The 15,206-nt window shown below is 35.2% G+C and overlaps 1 protein-coding gene across 1 annotated transcript in view; it reads left to right on the forward strand.

Annotated features, from left to right (window-relative positions):
* KDM4C (lysine (K)-specific demethylase 4C) overlaps positions 1-15,206 on the forward strand; it is a 273,932-nt gene that overhangs the window by 119,358 nt on the left and 139,368 nt on the right. Inside the window, exon 8 of the mRNA XM_009890665.1 lies at positions 14,697-14,890. Within this exon, the coding sequence (XP_009888967.1) occupies positions 14,697-14,890 (194 nt within the window). The remainder of the gene's footprint in view (positions 1-14,696; positions 14,891-15,206) is intronic.

Genomic DNA, 15,206 nt, shown 5'->3' on the forward strand with positions numbered 1-15,206 from the left:
TGAGAGAGAGCAATATGGTATGTTCCAGTGCAAGAATCTTAATTCCTGCACAAACATATGGCATAGAATTATCTACTTAAAGATGGAACAATCTGATAATAATTTGGTAGAGTGGCATCTGCACAATAAAATAAGATGCTGATCACACTGGAAAAGTAAACGCAAAAGTTTTATACTAACTATTCTGACATCATCAGAAAGCCATTATCATTACTCCATGGAATGTTAAAATTTAATGATCTAATTTGGTCTTATCACGTGCAATATAAATAAAAAATAACCCTATTAAGTATTCAGAGACCCATGCTGAACAAAAAACTTTAAGTGCTGTTTTCTAGAATTTCGACTTAAAGTGCTTACATATGTTTAACAGGGAACAAGGAAAAAATGTTAGCAGAAAAATAAAAATTCTGTGGTCATTTCCATCCTTTACTGAGATGCTTACATATTCTGTTCTATTCTCTGCATAGTTTAATTTCTTGTCCTTTTGGTCCTGCCATCAAGATATTTAATTTAACATCAGTCTGTACTTTTGGGAAAAACCATGTTAATACAAGAACATAATTACAACTTTTGCCTGGTTCAAATAAGAGTGATGATTCTTTGTGGGCAATATGACATTTGTTCATATTAGAATGCCAGATCTGAACTTAGAGAGAAAACTTCTTCAAATCAGCACATAGAGTTGTATTATCTAAACTCATGAAGGTCTGCAAGGAAGCATCACTTTATTTTTGAATGCATGTGACTGAACATCAGGGTGGTAGGCCTTCTATTTTAGGCATTGCAACTGAGGATTTCACCTGCATCATCAGTTCTTCAAAATGGAATGGAAATACCAGAAATTTGGACACTGCATTGAAATTAAACTCAATTCTGTTTGTAGCGATGGAGTTCTTAATTATAAATATTATAGAGTATAAGCTATTATTTTCTTTATTTGAAATATTGGTAGTTTTTTAGCTATGGAGCAAGCAAGGAAAAGAGCTATTAAAAATCATAGAAATGGATAACAAATTCTGATTCTTCTGCTTTAAGTTGGGTACTACATTAAGGTAGTTCTCTTTGATGGAAATGGTTTAACTATCTGATTACACAGAGAGAAAACTTACTTTTTAGGGCAAGTGTTTAAGGGTAGAGTAGGGCTTGAGTTGATCACAGTATTTCAGTTTTGCAATAGTGCATCTATATAAAATGTTTTTAATGTAGAATTAGAATAGTCAATAATATTTCATACTGATCTTTTTTTCTGTTCTTTTAAACCTAGTTTTTCCACTTCAATTTCCTGTGTCAAACAGCCAGGAAAAAAACACTTTTGCATTTCTTAATGGAAAGCTACTGGTGTTTGCATTTCTTTTTTTCTTTTTTTTCCTGAAGAACATATTTATGAATGTACAACATATTTATGTAGGCTTTCTTCTTAACAGTTAATAGATCATAATAAGAACACATTTTTCAAGGCATAAATAAAAGAACTGCATATAATGATTTCCTTTTACACATCTATATTTACAGCCTTTTTTTTGGTGTTACTGTATAAAACATACAGATTTGGGTTTTTTTGAAACCAGAAATACAGTTGGCCAGAATGAGGTTGAATTATCTTAGATTGGTCTTTACTGCCAGCCCGCCCATGGAAGTGATACCAGCTTTTATTATGACAGATTTCAGGCTAGCTGTAAGTGTGGATAGAACATCTCATAGAAATGTATGGGACTGTTGGAAGTTAATACAGAGTTGATGCAGAAATCTCTTTCGCTCTTCGGACATTTTCTGTCTGAGTAATAGACTCTTCATAGCTTAAAAAGCAACTGAGGTATCATATAGGACCATTTGTTCGGTCTTATCAATTCTCTCTCTGCCAAATTCCAACCTCCTGTAAAGGCTTCTCAGAGGAGAAGGCGTGTAACACAATATTCTTTTGCATGAAATGCGAACAAGATATTTCTATGAAGTTAAAGCCTTTAAATTTCAATAGCAGTTTTATTTATTTCAGGTGGAATAAATGTGTTTTTTTAAGATGGACTAAAAATCAGTAAAAGAATGCATTTTTATAGTTCGTACACAAGAACCACAGTAATGTGAACTCCATGTATAAAGTCTTGTGTCTCTGATTATATCAAATATTTTTATGTATATGACAGTGTCAGAAATGCAGTATTTAGGTTTTTATGCTCACCCAAAATTCTTAGTTAAAAGTATTCGTATTTAATATCCTACATGAGCTGATTGTGAAGAGGTAAATCTGATTACCTGTCTGTCTTGAAATCATCAAACAGCTACTCGTAATGAACTATTTATCCTAAATTTTGGGCCCAATACACAGGAAGCTAACCATAATTTTCTTTTGCCTATAGAAGCTTCATTAGTTCATGTTAGACTTTATGACTACAGAAATTCTTTATGACTACAGAATACAGAATCTCTGTCCTGGTTTCAGCTGGGATGGAATTAATTTTCTTTCTAGTGGTTGCTGTGTTTTCTGATTTGGTATGAAAGGAATGTCAATAATGCATATTATTTTAGTTGTTGCTAGGTGATGTTTATACTCTTCAAGGACTTTTTTCAGCTTCCCATAGAGGCTGAGAAGGGGCATAGACAGAACAATGGAATGGTCAAAGGAATATTCCATACTGTAGATGTCATCCTTGGTATATAACTGGGGATTGACCAGTTGGTGGGAATCCGTGATGCCTGTTTGGGACAGGCTGGGCAACCAGTTCACCAGGTGGTGAGTGTGACTTGTGTTGCATTACTTTATATTGGATATTCCTTTATCATTATTATTGTTGTTGTTGTTATTTTCCTTTTTCTGTTATTATTCTATTAAAGTGTCTTTATCTCAACCCACAAGTTTTTTTCCCTTTCCTTTTCCCTCCTTTTCTCCCTCTTCTCCCTGCCCTTCTTGGGGAGAAGGGGGAGAACTGCACCAGCGGCTGCGTGGTCCTAGTTGCCGGCCGGGGTTAAACCATCACAATCTTCCTGCAATGCTGTGGGAAAATATCTCCTATTCATTTGGCAGAAAAATTCAATAAGCAGCACATCATATTGTCACTCTCTCACAAGCAGAATCCTGATCTTTCGTCAAAACATAAGGAACAATTGGCTGATGGCAATTCTGATTACTTTAGACAATAATTATTGAAAGAAGGCATATAGATCTTAAATGATCCTTTTATCTTCTACAGACACCCAAAATGAATAATGATAAAATGACACATACTCTTTATTGCATTCTGTTTAATAAAAAAAGGAAAAGGAAAAAGAAACTAAACTCAGTGTACTGTTTGATAAGAGCAAAGTCGTCATAACAGGGTGATGATGCCTTTTCAATCTGCTTGCTACAAATGATCAGCATTTGGCAACATTTTTCTCAAGTTCCTTTTACTGCATCATAACCCTCGCTAGAGAAGTTTTTAAGCCTTCTGTCTTCACTTATACAGCCTTTTGTCAAATCCATATTAGAAAAGTGTTTTTAAAAGTTTGCCAGTTAGCACACGTTTAACTGTCTGCAGATTTAAAATACTAAAGCATAGTAAAGAGGTTTCAGTTTAAGCACACTTGGCATGTCAAGTATCATCCATGACTACTTACTGATGAAGGCAAAACAGTTTTGAGCACGCTTCCTCACAACCTCCTAATGCCAAGGAGTTCTGGTGCTGTATGATATAAGTTGATATAAACAGGTAAATAGTGCAGTCACCTAGCAAACAAAGTAATGATACTTCTGTGCTTTGCAGCCACACGGATCTCTGGTCATACTACCGTCCCAGCTTGAGGGAATGGTTGGAGGATCTTGTGTGGATGTGTGAGAGTGGGAGAAGGACTGTAGATATATGTGGTTGTCTGTTCTTTTACGTAGCTATACAGGTTTTGGTTCTGAAGTTCTTTTAGTGTCCAGAGCTATATTGTAATAATGCTCTGCAATACCAAACTTTTTCCATTCTGTATTTCCTGGGCAGCAAAACACAGTCCTATCTAATGCTTCACAAAGTGCATGTCAGAATAACATCAGAAAAATCTTCTTTTTTTTTTCCAAATGTATATATATTTTTATTGTCTGTGCAGTCTTTGACGCTATCAGATATTTCTTGGATCAATAATTTGACCATCTAGCCTACTTCTGAACAGGCTAATGGCAAGTCAGTACTTTTATTGCAAGTAACACTGATACTTAGAGATATTAGCTACCATAGGCTTTTGTAAGACAACGAGCAAATGGATTGAGAGCAGTCCTGCTATAGACTGGTTTGATAAAATGTATTGAACCAAAGACATGGCAAGTAATTCTGTTACCTTAGTAAATGGTTTTCATTTTCTTATCTAACAATGAGCCTGCATGCTCCACACTGACATCCGTATACCAGCTTCAAATTCATTCTTACCTAATGTAGCACTTGGTGATATATATTTTGCTCTAACTCTCATTCCCTTTTATGGGCTGATGAACATACAAACAAATTAAATAGATGTATCTGATAGGGCTGCAGAGTGAGTGTGTTTTGTTTTTACTGTTCTCTGAAAAGCTTGACCACCACTAGAGTGGAATTGTTAGATCTTTTTTGGGAAAGTTCTTGCCTTATATCCATAATTGTCAGCACAGGAACTGTGATCACTGTGGCAATATGACCACTTCAGTGAATAGTGAAGTAATGTTTATTTTCCCAACTCTAGGGCATGGTAAATTATCTGATGCAAGAGGAATGTTGGTCATCATCTTCTGTCAAGTCCTTCATTTGATTATCATTCTTTTAGAAACCATAAGCCAGAAAGGCCTGCATTGTCAACACCATTGTTACTTTTTTTTTTCTTCACTTGAGTGGAAGGGAATTCCATTGCTTTGAATGGTCTGTCATCTTTTTTTTTTTCGTTAGGAGTTTAAATTGAATACAAACTCTGTTTCCACTGAGCCTTTCTGTTTGTCTGTCATATTTGTTAGCTGGAAACTCATATTTTCTAGGAATGGGTGCAATTTTCCATGACTATTGGCAGATGTTTCTCTAGGATCTTCAGTGACAATGATGTATTTGTTGATAACCCAGTGCTTGCTAGAAGGGGCTTTGCTTCGCATCAGCGAGTCTATTTTTTTGTATGAAAGCTTTAGTCAACAGAAACATATTCCATTTCTTCCAAAAATGTCTAGAGGTAGTTTCACCCTATTTTGAATGCATACTTCATGCAATGAATTTTGTTTTGGTTCAGCTGCTGTTTCCTCTTTGCGGCGGGTGAAACACATAATGCTTTGATTCTGTTCTTTTGATTCATATTTTTGCAAGTTGTATATTTGATTAATTTTAAGAGTTGAGCCCAGTGTTCCAAGGTACTAAGCACAACAGTTGGGTTGTGGGTAGATTTCGTTCTTTAAGTGTTGTTACTGTTTTCATGCTCAACTTGCTACTTCAGTACCCTGCTAGGAATATTTGAGGAGTTTGGTTCATAGGTGTGCAAGAAGGCTTATAGTAAGAGTGTGTCAGTGTCTGAACAGGAAAACCTTTGATGGATTTTCCGTACAGCTTGTATTTATTAGAGGAAAAAGTCACAGAGTTTGTTTTCTGCAGTTTCTGTGTTACTGACATTTTCTCCTGCTTTCTCATCCTCTCCTACCTTCCCAACCCTAAACAACCTGTGTCACAAAGCCTCTGTTCTCAACTTGCCAACGCAGCATCAACACAGCATTGTTCTCAGACACATGGTTTACTTAACAATGACATAATATCTTACTTTTGAACTTTGTTCTAATTGGGTGCTTTTTCTTTGCATTGTTTCTGACAGGATTGCTTTTTTTTTGGGGGGGGGGATGTGTGTTTTCTGTTTGTTATGGTTTTGCTTTAGTTATTTTTTTTTTTTGTTGTTTAAATATGTATCACAGTGCTCTGTTGCTTACTTAGTTTGGATTTAAATAGTAGTAGAACATTGCATAGCTATGGTTTCTTTCCTTTCTATCTTTTATTAAAGTGTAAGCCACAGAAACAGATAGCTGCAGATTATTTGAAATTTCCACGGGTTTATTACCTTTTAAAATACATGGTAGGACCATATAATCTTTTTTTTTCACAAAATTTTTTTTGCCCTCTTTTTTTTCTTCCTCTTGGTAATAGAATTGGAATAGTAGGAGAGCCTTGAAAAAAAGCTTGTTTTAAGATCTGGGAAAATCATTCTCTTTTCCTCTGTTCAGTTTAGAAATAAGGTCTAATATCTTGAGCAGGGAACTGAAATTCAAATATATTCTAGTATTGGTTCTGACTGTGGCTTGTCTTGTGACCTTGACAAACAAACCTTTCTGTAGTGGCCTTGTCTGTTATCAGGAAGAAACAGAAATATTTGCAAAGCATTCTGAAATTCCAGGAATGAAGGTGTATAGAACTACAGATTTTTTTCATTATTTGTTGGAAGGTATATGGGTTTTCTAAATATTGTTCTGCTTTGCTGAGCAAGAGTACAAATGAAATGTCTTTAGGAGACATGAACTCATTGGCCTAAAAAAGATTCAATAGATGGACAATCTGGAATAAATCTGTTAGGTGTTAATTTTTGTAGTTCTTATCCTCTGTGAATTTTCAGTTAAGAATAACACTTAACAGTTGGAGCAGTGAGGTTATTGATATATAAACAAGACAGTGGTTGACTCAGCATGCTGTTTGTCTCAGTGTTTGCAGAATGCTACAAGATGTACCTGAGTGATGAATTTTGGGCATAAGTCTTGAAAAACTGAGCCAAGCTTTTGCAAGAATTTATCACATGCCTTAGAGAAACGTAATGAATATGATGGTGCTTTACATTCTTCACATGAGACTTGGCCACAGATTTTCCCTCTGATTGGAATGTCATTGCTTTCTTCTTCCCCCAGGCAGAAGTCATTATGTACTGTGATTTACTGTTGATAACATTAATTTGCTATTTTAACATCTCTTAACACAATGTTCTAGATGCTAAAAGGTGAAACCTGAGAAAAATGTGCCATGACATTTTAGGACAACTTCAAAATGTTTAGAAAAAATTATTTTCTGAACTTTAAGAAGTAATTTATCATTTTATTAATGTAAGGGCAAGTCACTACTCCATTTTCTGTGCTATGCTTCAAAGGCAACACTGAGGAATACTCAACAGTTCTAAGGATTTAGATGAGTCTTGATTTTAGTATTTAGTGGTTTATTTAGTTTTCAACAGGATCTGTCTGTGAGCATTATCATGTGTAAATGCAATCATAATCTTTCATAGTGGCAGCTAGGTTTGGAGCTCTGTAAAATTTGAATTATTGTAGAAAAAAAAATGTGTCTATACTCCTCTGGTTGTATTACTATGAATTTTCAATTACCGTTAAATCTGAACCTCAATTTAGAAAAGACTTCTGAAAGTTCTGAGAAAAATTTGACTTGCTGGAATAACTAACAACATTAGTAGCAATACACAGATATATTGATTGTGACAGAAGACAGGCTTAAATAATCCAATGGAGGTAATAGTTTATTTTAGCCAATAAGCAATGCTCCAAAATAATAGAACAAGTTCTTATTCCTCAGCCTGTCTACTCATACCAGGTGTATATCTGTGTCTGTCTTCCTAGAACCCCTTTGAATCTGCAGTATGTGGAGTTCTAATTAGAGGTTTTTCCAAGCTGGGACGTAGGAGTACAATTTTCAAATCGATAACTTATTGATTTTCTTTGGAGTTTATTGGGAATAGAGAAGGAACATTTCCATATTAGGTTTCCTGTTATACCACCTTCTTACCTACAGTATGTTACAACTATTCCTTTGCTGTAATTAATGAGCTAAGTATATATGTAATTGTTCGAATTGCTGTACTTGGGTCATTTGTGAATTCCTTTTTTATGTTTGATAGTAGGAAACTTTCTGTAAGTAAATACATGATAATGACTGCGAATCTGTGCAATCAAGAGGAGGCGTGTGGTGGTAATGAGCCCATATTAGGTACAGAACAAAAACAAGTTATTGTTTATAATTATATATATATATATTATTGCACAGCTGTTCAGGAGATATTTTAGAATTGGTTAATTCTGATCTGCTGCAGATGGAGATTAATTTTTTTGCAATAAATTATAACTTTGCAGGGTCAGAGTCCTTTCATTTTAAAATACAGGAATTACCAGGCAGTTTAAGTTAAGGGACATAAGTCTTCATTTTCTGGACCTGAGGAAATACAGTCCAAAGGCACTAAGAAAGGAAACAACGCAGACCTCGGAGAAGGATGGAGCAAGGGCAGTTGACACACAGCAGAGACATAAAGACTCCAGGCAAAGGGTTTCTGTGTATAGGCATCAGGGATGGATGGAGAAATGAATGTGAGTGAAAAAGAAGAAGAATTCAGGCTAGAAATACAGAGTAAAATCAGAATGAAGAGAAAAAAGTTAATAGCTAATGATTAAGTCTTCCAAGGTGTAAGAATAGTGCCAGGAAAGTTACCAGTAAAGAACTTACAGTACTAGGACGAACAAGAGGAGTATAGTTGTGGAAACACAAGGAATTATTTTCAAGATATGTTAAAAACAAACAGACAAACCCCCCAAAACCTCCAAACAACCCTTAAACCAACAGCAAACCTTAACCAAGTGTCTCAAAGATACCCCTTCAACTGTTCTATTTGCACTCAAAAGGGCTGAGCTTTGTTGGCAGTGATAGTTAACACTGCATTAAATGTGGCAGCATGTATTGCAGCAATCTTGCTTCTAGTTTTACCTCTTAAAATTACTGGATGGATAGGTGTCAAAACTTGGTGAGTGAGACTGCTGTCCTGTGCATTAATCTGTTACTCTGGATGACGGCTCGGACTTGGAGTTCAAGAAGACCTGTAAATTACCAAATGTATGTGAAGCCCCTTCTCTTCTCTTGCTGTGCATAGAAATTTCTTTCTGTCCTCATCTTTACCTGCCTCCAGCAAGTTTCTTGGATCATAGACTGATGCACAGCTTCCATTTGGAATTCCATCAGTTTTCTCATCTGCACACCTAACTTGTACTTAACTCTGTGGTTTCTGAGTCACATAAATGAGGAAAGAGTATAATCAGAAAGGCATAACAGGCAGATAAGAGAAAGAGAAAGAAGGGCTGAGAGGTGGAACATTTAAGAAAAGATGGGCTTCTTTCAGCTATGTCCTATCACACTGTTTCTGTTGCCTGGGTTTCAAAGGAATTGCAGGAAAACAGTCACATTTTGCATCTGATGCTGATGGAATCAGTTGTACATAATATAAATAGAGTCTTTTTTTGTGTAGGGATGTGTAGGTGGCATTATGTGTAAGTTTAAAACAAATCGGAAATAGTAATCAAGAAAAAAATGACATATTTTGTCATGCAGTATTTAAATATTGGATTATTTTTAAAATATTGCAGACTATTTCTTATATGTATATGAATACAAATAGCGAATTTATTAGAAATGTTTTGTTCTATTATGTACCAAAGCCATCTTGGAAACATGTGTGAGAAGAACCTTAACGAAGAATGGTGTTTTGAATTTGCGTTTTTGTTGTATGTGACTGGATGTGTCAGGGAAAAGTGAGTGTACTCCCTAAGACTTACTAAAGGAAGGCTTGCTTTATTGAAGCTTGGACAGATAGCTAACCAATATCAGAGGTTTCTGCAACACTGCCTACAAGTTGCCAGAAGGTCAGTGTGAAAATATATCACTGCCTGCTTCCATAGCAAAGAACAGCTATTGTTACCAGGATTTATTAAATCCTGTCCTCCTAACAAACAGTACCTATCAAGCACACCTTCTACAGGTAGTCCGCAGGAAGCAGTTCCAGTTGTAGCACCTTTAAGACTATTGTTTATCAAAAAGCATTGTTTAAATTGTTTGAACATGATTCATTTGAAGTATTGCAAGATGAGTGGAATATTGTGGGTGAAATACTCTATTAAGTGCAGTTGAAACTAAAATGGTAAGAAGAATCTAAATTATTTAAAATGTCTCTCTCCAATAAATACATCATTGCCGCTGTACCATGAAGAAAGCTTTAATTGTTATAAGTAGTTGGGAAGGTGTATCAGTGAAAAATAGCTAGATGAGATCATTTTTAGAGTATGCTTTGTGAATTGGGACTTATGTAGCATATAAAGAATGATACCGGCCTAATACTTGCCTCATTCTGCTAATTTGTTTGTTTGTTACATGTTTTGTAATCGTCCATTCTCTCTTAACAAAGAGGAGAACTTTTCATGTTTTCTCGTGGCTGTTATTCTCACACATGCTGTTTCCACAGGTGTGTAGAAAAAGAGTTTACATACACTGTGCAGTTGCATCATGAATGAGGTGTCGCTTTTCTTCTGAAATGATTATGTAAAGGAAGGACAAAAATTAACTAGTATTACTATTATTACTATTGTTCTTCAACTTAGTACTTCAGAAGAATTTAAACTAAAGTAGATTACATATACAGTGAAAATCAACATTATAATTAACCAAAAAAAGTGCAAAATGTTCAAAATCCTCCAGATATTTAAAGCTTAATGTGTTAAATATTGTAACATTGTAGTATAACAACTGATGTTAAGGTTGAGAATATGTTTTTGTGGATAAAGACATAATTTCACATCTTAGAAGGCCCATCATCAGATATACTTCATTGAACTAAAAGAGAAAGATGCAAATCACGAAGGCTTGACTCTGAGTATACATTTCAGTGCTTAGAACTGTGGTACTAAGACATACTCCTCCCCTTCTACTAGTCTATGATAAATCATCTATTTACTTTCTGTTGCAGCAAAAAATTATACTCTCTCCAGAGTGAATATTTTTATGTTAATTTTTAAAAAAACAGTGATTCTGTTTGATGAAAGAGTTTAGTATTAATGGTGGAGTATTAGAAAGACCCTTAAGACATGTACTTGATTCTTAATGATATAAAATCTTTTTCAAGAGCTGTTCTTTGGTACTAGCATAGATGTTAGTGGGTCAATATGCTGCTGATCGAAACAAAACATGAATTCTACGGTTACCTCAGTGATAGCGATTAGCAGAAAAATGCCGCTATTTTAAAATGTGCTTAAGTATGTGTCTAACTTTAATATGCATGAGTCTAGAAGCTTGTTGTATTCCTTTAAATTTTCCTGAATCAGAGTCCAAAATGGGAAGGATTTAAATATTTTTTTTGGGGGGGCTACAAAGTAATTATTCTTTTTTCCATTCAAAAGTAACAGTATTTGAAGTATTTGAAAATAATCTTTTGGCTGAGTATGTCTCTCCTGGGTAATTTTCTCATATTACAAGTATACCTCACATTTAGTTATACCAACTAGGTAAAGGTGCTGAAACACTTTCCTTCCAATTCTTTGCTACAAAGGTTTGCAGCTACTAATAACCGTTATTTGAATTGCTTACCTCCAAGCTGTATCTTTATAATAGGATAAATAATAGTAATGGTGACATTGATAATGTTAACAGAAATATCAGAGTTCTGAGAAGGTTCTGTTCCCTTAAGTATTCTGATTGTCATACTAATTGTTGATTGAAGAACATGTATCAGACTAATTCTACTGCATATAGAAAATTAATCTTTCCAATGCAAAGGTTGCAATATTTATCTGTGGCAATATCAGTTGTATTTTACATGGTGATCCAAGAACTTTGATTTTGCATTTACTTTTAAAATTATTTAAAGATGTTTCCAAAATTATTGTGATCTATGAAATTATCACTGTGAGTATTTTCATAGACAGTGGCGTGTCCCTTTTGTGTCTGTCCCTAGAGGTTTCTTCAACAGAATGACATTTAGTTTTGCTTTAGAGAGAATCTTTCAGTCCCTTCTGTGTCTTGGGACCAGGAAGCCATATAACTGTCAGCTACAAGTCAGTCAAATGGGAAATGAAGAAAAAAAACATGAAAAACCATTGCTGCCACCACCAAGAACAACAAAAAATCCTCCAGATTATTTATCAAAGCAACAATTTTTTTTTTTCTTGTCTTATTTTAAGGAGTATGAAAATAAATGGTTTTCAGAACACACCTGCTGTCTGATATGATACTTCCAAGTATATACAGTCTTTAATGCCTAGAAGCTTGTATTTTTTATTTTTTTGCAATCAGTAATACTGTTGAGCATGATGTTTCTCCATTACTTTTTAATCAGAAGTGTAGGTTTTTAAAAGTTTTGAAATGTCTAAAAAAATCTGTGATATTTCTAATACTTGCCTGAATCATTTGCAGTTGTGCTAATAAAATGTAGTGAAAACTGATCAAAGATTACTGAAAGACAGAAATTCTGTGCCTCATTTAAACATGATTTATTTTGAGTCTTTTCATATATTATTATCATTCCATCATAGAGTAAATTTTATTTCTTGATGTATTTTCTTCTTTGATACTTCAATGCTGCCCTAAATAATTATTTTCTTCCAAACCACTGGATGTCTTGGTGTCTAACAGCAAAACCAGTAGTCCTCTAATTTTTTTTGCTTTAACAACCATTTCTAATCTGTGTGTAGCAGCGTGGCTTGAATATGAAAGGATTTTGTGCGTAAATGGAGAGAAAGCCCAGTGTTGGTTGTCTTTATGTTACAATTTTTATTTTTAAAAATTAAAAATATTACAGCGGACCGTCTATGCACCTTTCCAGTGTACAGAAGTATCTTAATTGCTTTTCTGTTAATGTTCGTTGTGGCTGATCAAGGACTCTCTTAGTGAGACACAGTTTCAAATAAGGTGAAGTCTTTTACAGAATGTGTGTGTATGTACGTATATACATGTTGTTTGAAAAATGGAAAATTCTAATCATATTTTGGATAAAAACTGTCATTAAAGCCAGGTGCATAAAGTTACAATTTCTATTTTTGAAGTGTTTTTCCTTCTTTCCATTCCATCTCCCAGTAGAGGGCGGTGTTGTGGAGATACAACCTATTGCTGTTGACATGTTGAAAGGAAAACAAACATTTTTAACACATCTCATATTTCTTCTGTTCATTATATAACTTACTATTTTCAAGAGGAAGAAGGGTGGACTAGAAATGGTAGGTGGAAATAGCAGACAAAGAAATTTGCATCCAGCACACAGAAAGCTAGCTAGCAGAAAAGTTGCATTCAGTCCCTTTTATGTTTCAAATGTTCTATGATTAAAGGCCCTCCTTGTTAAAAAGGGGTGATAAAATTAGCTGTAGCAAACCAGAAAGCCAGGCCATGTATTTACCAGTGTTTTTTTACATATCTCTGCTTACCTGAAAGAAAATACTATCTCAATTTTGCCCTTTAACAGAGTAATTTAGCTGTAACACTAAGTTCTTTAGAAGTTTTTCCATTTGAGACTATATCTTTTAGCCAGTCAGTTTGCTTTTAATCTGAATAGTCATAGTGGGTTTATATGGCAAGGTTTTGGCAGTGGAGGAGGGGGCTGCAGCAGTGGCTTCTGCGAGAAAGGATCAGGAGCTGCTCCCGTGTCAGACAGAGCCAGGTCCAGCTGGGTCCGAAACGAACCCACTGCTGCCCAAAGCTGAGCCCGTCAGCGGCTCTGGTGGTGCCTCTGTGATAGTATATTTAAAAAAGGGTAAAAAACACCATGGAGCAGCTGTGAGAGAGAAGAGTGAGGAAAATGTGAAACAGCCCTGCACACACCAGAGTCAGGAGCGAAGTAAAGCCAGCAAAAAGGGGGGTTGAGGGAAGCTGGTTTTAGTTTTGTTCTTATTTCTCACTGTCCTAATCTGTTGTTAATTGGCGTTACGTAATTTAATTTCCTCACGTTGAGTCTGTGATGGTAATTGGTCAGTGATCTTCCTGTCCTTATCTCAACCCATGAGCTTTTTCATCTTATTTTCTCCCCCTGTCCTTCTGAGGAGGAGGAATGAGAGATCAGGCTGGTGAACACCTGGCAGACAGCCAAGGCTAACCCACCGCAATAGCTTATGTGCTGCAGGCATATTGATTTACTTATAGCAGTCTCCTAATGTTAAGTATTTTGGAGCATTAGGTACAGTAACTTTAGTGTGAAAATGTCTCAGCATCTACGGTATTCCAAGTGAAGACTCCCCTGCATTTTCATCATCGTCATTAAAGAGTTTATTCAAATATGTCTAAAATAATCCACTTGTGCATAATTTGTAAAGAAAAAAACATGCAAAAATTCTTGGGGGGACTAGAGCAAAGTTGATGAGGAAACTGCATGGGAGTTTAGCGTCTGCATTGTGCAGAAGGTCAGATTGCGTTTTTATAACACACTCTTCTAGACCTTAAACGTAATATTCCCCTGGCTTGCTTGTTTCTTCCTCTTTGTAGAAAAACCTGTGCAAAACTGTAACTGTACTCATATGCATTTTGTTTTGAAGAGCTAAAAGCTAGGACTGTATGTGCCTGTAAAGAAAGACCTTTGGGTTAGGTGGATATTACAAGAGTTACTTTTAAAAAGAAAATTGTGATGCCACTAAAGAGATATGCAGTCTCTGGATACCACATGATATTATGCTTAAAACTATCAAGAACACCTAATAGAGCAAAAAGAAATGCTGTAGTTTCTTTTTGGTCTTAATCTGTAGGAGTTAATCAAACAATGGAGTGTCGCTATCACATTTGTTCAGATAGTTTCTTCTCTTCAATGATCCTTACCCCACAAAGACATGAGGAGGAGGGAAAAAGGAAAATTTTGATTAGACTTGGTTTTCATATGTGGGATTTTTATTTTTGACTTTCTTTACTGCAAAGTGCAGCACATTCCGTTGCTTGTCACTTACAAATTCCTGTCTTCTCTTGCAGTGCACTTGTAGGAGGGACATGGTGACAATATCCATGGACATCTTTGTGAGGAAGTTTCAACCAGACAGATACCAGCTGTGGAAACAAGGGAAGGATTTATATACCATTGATCATACAAAACCAACTCCTGAATCGACACCTGAAGTAAAGATGTGGCTACAGAGGAGAAAGAAAATAAAGAACATTCCCAAGTGGTATTTATGCTTCTTTATCCTCCATTTAATTGTCTTCAATATGATGTAAATTTCCTTTTTGTTTCTTTTTTTTTTGCCGCTTTCTCTGAAGTTTTGTTTGAATTCGTTTACTTTAGATGAAGTTTGTTTTTCTGTTCTCTGTATTAAGATGAACTTGGGGACGAGCAAGTCTTTTTTTCAGAGTCACTATGAAAAATTAATTCAAGTTACAAGTTATATGTATAGTTGAAGTTAGTGAGTATAGAGAGCGTCAAAATGCATTCCAGGGTGGTATTTAGAATCTTTCTTTAGATGAGATTATTCCATTTGCAAGGTA

Source organism: Charadrius vociferus, unplaced genomic scaffold, assembly GCF_000708025.1.
Source record: "Charadrius vociferus isolate BGI_N301 unplaced genomic scaffold, ASM70802v2 scaffold188, whole genome shotgun sequence".
Taxonomy (NCBI): Eukaryota; Metazoa; Chordata; class Aves; order Charadriiformes; family Charadriidae; genus Charadrius; species Charadrius vociferus.